Source organism: Apaloderma vittatum, unplaced genomic scaffold (assembly GCF_000703405.1).
Source record: "Apaloderma vittatum isolate BGI_N311 unplaced genomic scaffold, ASM70340v1 scaffold14846, whole genome shotgun sequence".
NCBI lineage: Eukaryota > Metazoa > Chordata > Aves > Trogoniformes > Trogonidae > Apaloderma > Apaloderma vittatum.
In genome coordinates, this window is record NW_009720131.1 from 830 (window position 1) to 9,345 (window position 8,516).

Consider the following 8,516-nt stretch of genomic DNA (forward strand, 5'->3'; position numbering starts at 1 on the left):
AGTCTCCTGCTCTGGAGACTTTCCAACCCACCTGGACACGTTCCTGTGTGACCTGCTCTGGGTGATCCTGCTCTGGCAGGGGGGCTGGACTAGATGATCTTTTGAGGCCCTTCCAACCGCTGACATTCTGTGATTCTGTGAAGGCTGGCAGACTTTTTGAATTCTACTGCACGTAAGAACAGAAAGCTTTTTGCTTTTGTGTTTATGTAGAGCAAAACCCCCTGTCCTTCAGTCAGCCAGAGCCCTGATTCTCTTTACGTGGTCTGAGACCACTGCTGAGCCGTGCAAAATCCCTTCTCATCTTGAAGTAAACCCTAGAATAATCCCAGCCTTTCTTTTTTTTTTTTTTTGAAGAGACCAGGTGAAACTAATTGATTTTTTTCCAAAGAAGGGGATTATGTTTCTCTTGGTTACTCCTGCAGCCTATATGAGGCTGAGAACCACCAATATCAACGCGACCACAGTTTCACATGACCGTAGCTGACACCAGCATGACGTGACCGAAAAAAGGGTTGTTTCAGGGCAGTAGGAATATTGGGGCGAGGCGGGAGCTCATCAGCTGGGCATTTAGAGCCTCCTGTGCTGTGTTGGAGTTGGATTTGGAGTAGATCCCAGGGCTCCTGCTTCACTGCAGCTGGACTGTATCTCTGCAATTAACTTAATCCACTCTTGAGCTCCTGGAGTGCATTATATGGGGTCCAGAAGTCAGGTACCATGTCCTGGTACCCCGTGTAATGATGCACAGACATCAAGTGTAGCCTGGCCTCAGGTCCTGAGCAGAAATCTTTCTGAAATGGCCATAGCAACGTTACATGGTTCACTCTGGGACTGCATCTCAGTGGGCTGCTACGTGAGCTTCTCCCCTTCTGTCCAGCATTAGCAATCTTCTGAATTCCATTAATTTCATTACTTGCTGCACGAGTTTCACGTTCAGAGCTTTGCTCACGCCTGCCCCACCGGCGCAGCGGTGTCTTGACATCAAATGATACAAAGCAATTGTTCGCTTTGTCGAATGGAGAATCTAAAAATCCACTGCAACCCCTCCTGTAACTTTGAGCCCTGCCGTGTCAATCTGCTGGAGATTGTCTCTAGTGAGGTGTCCCCCCCAAAAAAACCAAGCTGGGACCTTGCTGCCTCAGACCTGTCCCATAGTGACTGCTCTCTTCTTCCCACCTCTCGCCTGTTTTACCTGGGGGCACCCTGAGGAAATAACTGGACCCTTGTCAAAAGTGACTGGAGGAAATCGTCGGCCTTGGCACTTCTGGGAGGGTTGGGAGCCTCAGAAATGCTTTCTGGGCAGGGCGGATTCGCGGGGTTTGTGCAGAAGCTTTGCCAGCGTTTTCAGGTGAAGCTGTAGCCGGTCCCTTCAGGCTGTATAGGGTTAACTGGCTGGTGAAAATAATAACAAAAAAAGAGGAAGCGGTGATTTTTTGGAATTAGCATGTGACCGTGAACACTTTGAGCAGCCGTCCAAGCCTGTGGGAAACAAGCTGTTATGCAACCCTGGCTTTCCGAGCGCGTCTCAAATTTGATTTAATTTATTTTTGCGAATACACATGATATGTCAGCAGAAGCAGCCGTGCTGCAAGCCCAGGTGGCTACCAAAGGACAAAGTCCTCGCTTTTTGCTGCATCCTCCCCAGCGCAGCTTAGCCCTAAGTCACATTGCAGACGTGTGGGAGCTGACTCCTTGGAAATGGACACCAGGGGAAGGAGAGGGCCAGGATTTGTTACCACCTCGCTGACCTTGAGAAACCATCACTGCCCTGTTATTGCCTGGTAGCGACTCCTCAGTGTTGCGGGTTAACTCTGAGCCCCAGGGAGGGTGGTCTTCAAGACATCCAGGTTATGAAACCGCTGCTGTTGTCCTTCCAGAGGTTGGGCCAGGAGGTGACAATGTTGTTTGGTCCTGCAAGTCTCCACCTCGGCTGGGAAGCCAAGCTTGGTCCCCATCCAAACGGGAGGTTACTGCTGAGCACTTGAGGTTTTGGCAGAAGCTCTGTCTCCGATGGGAGCTGTGGTCCCTCCATCCAGATATCTGCCTTTCTCCTGAGCTGGCCCGATGCACGTTGGGCGTCGTCTTGATGCTCCTCTTGCCAGCTCTGTCTTTGGGTATGAGCAGCGATGTCCTTTCCGTGCATCACCCTGCAGCGTGATCTGGCCAACAGCTGGTGATGCCCGGCTTCTCAGGGCCAGCTTTTTCTTATTCAGGCTGGTGGAGATCTGACAGATTCTTCTTATTTAGAGGCTGAGGGAGAGGGAAGTAGGATCCGAATGGATTTGCGGTAGAGATAGCCGTGAGTCACCGTGTGCCGTCCCCTCCCGTGTCACGTCGCTTTACGCTGTCGCAAAGCCAGGGCACAACAGCTGGAGGTTTCTGTGCTGTCTCATCAGACATCCATCGGCTGTAGTTGATGCCACCTGCCAGTTGCAGCCTGTCTGAGGCTGACGTTAAGCCAGAAGTGTTGCAATATTGTGTTAACAGCCCTGCATAGCTTCGTTTCCATCCTGGTTAGCATCCACGGTAGTTTTCCATGCTCCAGCTCAACTGCTGTCGTATAAAGATCATGCCAGCCCGGGCAGACCGCTGGCTCCTGAGGTCTCCTAAGTCTCATATGCATGTAGCAGTAACCAACAAGGGTGGGTAATGAAGCATATCCTTTTAACCAGCAGGTTTTGTTTTTTTTTCCCACTGTTGAGGTAGCAGGAATTTGAGGACCCTCTTCAACAGCCTATTTTAATTTCCCAGGAGAAATAACTCGCAATATTTTCTGGTTTTGTAGTCTGACATACAGCAGTAATGAAGGGAGAAATGACAAAAGTCTCCTGGAATAGTTAGGTCTTTAAAGAATTTGTTTTAGCCCTAGAACAGCAGAATGAAGCGTAACTGATGATTTCTTCTTCTCTTCTGTTTTCGGAGTCAAACGGTCTGGCTTATAGCTTTACCGACAATACAGGGAAGCTCTCTGAGGATGTAACTGCCAAAAGTTTCCATCTGAATGCGTTGAATCCTGCAGAATGGAGATTTCCCATCAGGAGCTTGAGAGACTTGAGTTTATTAAGTGCTGGTGCAGGTTTTCTTGGGACCGAGGATATGATTGCAAGGCTCCCGTGCTAACGCTGCATTAGGATCGTTCCAGAGGGCCGTGCTGATGCATGTAAAAGGATGGCTTTTATTGCTCCTCTGGAGGCTCGTTTCCTCTTAGAGGAGCCTCATCTGGCTGTGCCTTGAGGTCCAGCAGCTCCTCATTTGCCTGGAGTTAAGTCCCTTGTCAGGATCTCGGTGAGATGGCGAATGGCTTCCCGGGCATCGTGCCCGACAAGGCGAGGGGCTTGCTGTGCCTTGAGGTCCAGCAGCTCCTCATTTGCCTGGAGTTAAGTCCCTTGTCAGGATCTCGGTGAGATGGCGAATGGCTTCCCGGGCATCGTGCCCGACAAGGCGAGGGGCTTGTGTGCTGCACCTTGGTCTGTTTGGATTGTAAAAGAAGGGGTGACACAGTCCTGAAGCTCCAGGCTCCTTCCTTAATTACGCACCGTGCAGGGAGACCCCAGGGCATCGCAGCCATCACGGTGGTATCGAGCAAATCACCCCTGCAGGGACTCGTTTCCACTCCCTCGCTGTTTGGAGGTGAACACTTGCAGGTTTTCTGCTGAAGCCATATCTCTATTTATTTAAATTTTTAGTGCAGTGGAAGGTCACCCTTTTTGATGCTCAGTTTGGGTTCTCTTGGGCCAGGGTCAAATTCTAGCGTCGGGCAAATGCTGTGCGGGCACAGACCCACCTCTGGTTCCCCTTTGGGCAGGAGTGGGAGGAGGCTGGGACAACTAGGGCCTTGTGTCCTCAGCAGTGTCTCATGTCCCACGTGGAGCCCAGCAGGCAGCCGATGCAGATTGCTGAAGCCCTGTTATTGCTCTTTTTCTGCCTACTTTGCCCATAAACAGTGGGCAAAGTGAGCCCCAGCTGGGTTAGCCGGCTCTGAGAGCCTTGCCTTCATTTGCGAGCTGGTTTCAAAAGATCTTCTGCAAAGGTGGAGGCAGGAGCGGATCTGAGTTATCCTGCTGGGTGTAGGGACTGCTGGGGACAGGGATTTAAGAGTTTCCTGGGGACAAATCCCAGGGGTGAAGAGAGAAAAAGGGTATTGAAGCAGATTTGATTGCACGAGGCAGTTTTGTGGCAAAGGGGATTGTTCCCCAAGAGCAGAGTAAGCCTGAACACTGTTGTCCCAAATCTCAAACCGGGTTAATCTAAAGCTGCAAAGTCTGGAAGGGGTGGCTCTGCAGGGGCAGCTCTTGATACTGAGCTCAGTGTCTGCAGAGAGCCGGGGGGCACGTACAGCGGCTGCGAGGGAGCTCCTGGGGCTGGCACAGCAGCGGTGTGCTGTGAGGACCACTCAGAGGTTTCTGTGTTGCTCTGGAAAGGAGGGATGTCCTCCCTGTGCCTGCCTTTGGCACAAAATACAAGAGTCCCAGCTTGGTGGAGAGCCTGGGAAGTTCAGCATCTGCGTTCCAGGGAAACATAGGCTTTGTAGCCTGGGGCTCCCTGCAGATGATCCAAGTTAAATATGTTTTGGGCGTTCAGGCCTTGAGGATTCAGCCCTTATTCCTTCTGTACCTTGGAGAATTTGGGGCTGACAGCACTGCCCTGCCACCGAGGAGCTAAGTTGGCCCCGCTAGTCCTGCTCACCCAAGCTCATCCAGCAGCGACCACCGAGCTGTCACGGGCATCAAGCACGAGCTGCTCCTGATCTCTCCCACTCTCATCCCTGCTCTCCGGCTCTGCACCACCTTCCCAGGTGTCCTGCCCTGCCAAGTCCATCCCTGCCTCCACGATCCGCTTGGAAACGGCAGGGGTAAGATCGCCGCATCGATTTCTGTCACAGATGTGCTGGCTTTGGAATTCGTCGCATCCCCAAGTCAGCTAAACTCGCTCAGCTAGAAAAGCGCGCTGCTGTTAGCAGATACATATTCATCAGCCCAGTGGTTCTGTTTAATTTTCTTCCTTTCCTCCTTTAGCTTCGTTTTTTTGCTTATGAATTGTGTTGCGCTCGCTTCCATTAACGGGAGATGTATTGCCTCTGTCAGCCTCTGAGTAATAACCAAAGTGCCCCGAAGAGTCCACAGGGCCAATATATCTGGTTGTGGGACATAAAATAGACCAGTGAGTGCCATCAGCTTGCCATCCAGCAGAAGCCAGCAGCAAAACAGTACCTCGTTAGATGGTTGACCTGAGAGACTCCTGCATTAGGCTCAAAGAAGTTTATTTTCTGTCCTTGGGAGGAAGGAAGGATGCTTGTGGAGTTTCCCGGGAATGATTTGGCTCCAAGACCTCATTCTTGTTCGTATAAACTCTGCTTTAGAGCAGCTAAAGGGTGATGTGGTACAAAAATCTCACTCTCCTTTTTTCAGAGAGATTCCCAACGTCTTGTGAGAAATCCCGCGGTCCTGGCAGATGGGGTGCTCAGTTTATGGTGGGCACTGCCCTGACAGCCAGAGTGAACCCTAAGCTGTGCTTGCTCCTGTGTGACTGAATTCAAATCCTGGCATCAGTCTTCACCCTCAGCCTTGCTGGTCCAGTCCTATCTCCTTAAAATACCTTTGTTTGGGATGTGATGTTCCACGGAGCAAACAGAGACTTTCCCTTGGTAGAATCTGGGTGACCTTTCTGAAATGGGGCTCATTTCCCTCCTGCTCGTTGCTGAACTTCCCTCCCTTTTACCGCACCCCTGCATTTTGGTTTGAAGGCTCAGGATGTGCTGCTCTGCCCTGCTTTGTTGCCAAGATGAAGACCTCGAGCTTCATCACCGCTCTCGGTAGCGAGGGTTTGGGTCTCTGCCAGTGCTGGTAAAGCCTGGCAAGGCACCGTTTGCCATAGTCTGATTTAGTCACCAAAGAAAAGACTTAAGAAATGAACAAAATTAAATTCCAGCAATAAGAAATGAGCAGAGGACTGCTGGGGTATCTGACGGCGTCACTGGGCAGCTCAGCAGCCTTCGAGGAGGAGCGCAGAACGCCGAGGTGTGTGCTCAGCCCCAGCTGTTGGGCTGGAAGCGAAGGCAAGCAGCTGCCTCTGGTGCATCCCACCCGCCCCCCTCCCCAGGGATGCTCTGCCCAGGACGAGACCACGGAGTTCAGTCTGTTAAACACACAGTGAGCAGCTGGTTGATGAGCACTGGTGAGTTATTAGGCTCTAATTAGCCGAGCCAGGGAAATTTGTCATCCGTGTGTTTCCTCACGGTGGCTCGGCTTAGGTAAGCTCCAGGTGTCGTAGCAGAGCTGAAGTCGTTTGGAGCACCCAAGTGCTTTGATTCCTGTAAATCCAGGATAATTCTGAGTGCTCGGGAGTCCGTGCAACGTTCCCACGCAGCCCAAGGGATCTGATATCTCGCGTGCGGGCTGACGTCCCCAGTTTGCTGCCTCCAGCCAAGTGTGGTGTCACCCAGTAAGGCTTCGTCTCATCACATTGCTTGCTGGATGGAAACACAGACCTGGCAAATGTGTTTGCTCAAGGTTTTGAGAAACATCCAAGTGATTTTATCCTTTCAGATTTCCCATATTATTGGTTTGTTGGGGCTTGAAACAATTTTCCCTACGTGTTCTTCCCTCTCTTCTGCTGACTGCGAGCAGGCTGTGCACTAGGGAATTATTTGCGACTGCAGCCCGATAACTCACCGTGTCATGGCTCTTTAATTTTTGTGGGGACTGGCCTTTGGGCAGTTGACGGGAAACATTATCGTTATTTAATATTTATGCTGCAGCAGGAGCACTGGAGGCTCCAGTCAGTGTGAGCATCTTCTAGACAAAGCGCTGAGGATACTCATAAGTGAGCAGCATCAAACCCTCACTTTGTCGATAGAAAAATAACTTTCCTGTCTCCTTCCCTAAGCTTTTTCATTCCTGGTAGAGTAGCCTTAGAGTTGTCAGAAGTATCTGTTCACGTCAACAAATGCACAAAGAAATGTTTGCGATGCACGAGGGTTTTGAAGCGTTTAAACCGGTCGCAAGAAGCAAGAGCTTTTACAAATCAGGGCTATTTCTGACAACGTGCAACCAGGCTCCCACTGGCCAAACTCCAACACCAGGACTCTGGGAGAGAAGCACAGGGAGGAGACAGCAGACAGGCACACCGGTAGCAATGGTCCAGGCTTACATCCTTCATCCAGAGCAAGAAAAAGGCTTGAAAAGAGCCTGTGGAGCTGTAAGCAAATCCCATCTCTTCTTGGCTGTTCATTGGAACAGGAAGGGATGTGCTTTGCGGAGAGAAATGGGGTGCATCCGGCTCGACACCTTTCTGGAAAGTCTCTTCTAGGCTGCTCCACAGGCAGGAGGGCTTGTGCTGCTGGGTCCAGCACAGGGCTGTGTTAAGCACTCCCACGTGTGTCCAGGTGAAGGGTATAAGAGGCAGCGTAACTAAGCATGGAAAAATCCATTTGATGTGCAAAATCGCTTCTGATCTCGAGCGAAAGCGTTTCCCGTAGCCATGGTGATGCAGGGATGTAAGGGAAGGGTTGGAGGAGAGGGATGCCTCAGACTGGCTGGAGGAATCCTGCTGGGTTTGCTGGAGCATGAACCAGTTTGGTTGCTTTGTTATAGCCCTAATTTAACAAAACGCCTCTGCCAGCTGCCGGTAAAGGTAAGAGACTTAAAAAGGCTTTTTTGCCACTGCTTCCAAACTCTCTCATAAATTTCCTTGGTAAGTGGTGCTTGCTCCTTGCTCTTCATTAAATGCTCTAAATAGAGGCTGAGAACAAGGAATGTAAGGTTTGAAGATAAAGGGTTTGCTGTCTTCTTCTGTTTTAGGAGGGAGACGTCTGGCCAAACTCTTCGGTTGAAATTAATGTCATCTTTAAACCCAAAGAAGCCAGAGTCTATCAACAAACGGTCTACTGCGACATCTCAGGTACAGTTCCTGCTTCTGTTACCCGCGGTGAAGGTGAGGCACAACTAGTCCTTCAGCCCACTTGGTCCTCGTGTAATTGCTGGGAAGGCTCAGTGGACAGCGGGACGATGCTGGCACGTGCCCAACGTCCCTGCGGTTTCCAGGTCATAGAATCACAGAGTTTTTAGGGTTGGAAGGGACCACAAAGATCATCTAGTCCCAACCTCTCCCACCATGGGCAGGGACATCCCCCACTAGACCAGGCTGCCCAGAGCCCCATCCAGCCTGGCCTTAAAAACTCCCAGGGATGGGGCTGCCACCCCCTCTCTGGGCAACCTGTGCCAGGGTCTCCCCACCCTCCTGGGGAAGAACTTCTTCCTCACGTCCCATCTGAACCGACCAGGACACGATTGGCTTTCGGGCTGCAAGTGCCCCTGACGGCTCATGCTGAGCTTCTCGTCCACCAGCACCCCAAGTCCTTTTCTCCAGGGCTGCTCTCAAGCCAGTCCCTGCCCAGCCTGTGTCGGTGCTTGGGATTGCCCCGACCCAGATGGAGGAGCTTGCGCTTGGCCGTGTTGAACTCCGTGAAGTTGGCCTGGGCTCACCTCTCCAGCCTGTCAGGGTCCCTCTGGCTGGCCTCC

At 51.5% G+C, this 8,516-nt stretch overlaps 1 protein-coding gene across 1 annotated transcript in view; it reads left to right on the forward strand.

Annotated features, from left to right (window-relative positions):
• LOC104275067 (hydrocephalus-inducing protein homolog) overlaps window positions 1-8,516 on the forward strand; it is a gene marked incomplete at both ends in the record, with an annotated part of 34,121 nt that overhangs the window by 826 nt on the left and 24,779 nt on the right. Inside the window, one exon of the mRNA XM_009870910.1 lies at window positions 7,797-7,896. Coding sequence (XP_009869212.1) covers window positions 7,797-7,896 — 100 coding nt within the window. The remainder of the gene's footprint in view (window positions 1-7,796; window positions 7,897-8,516) is intronic.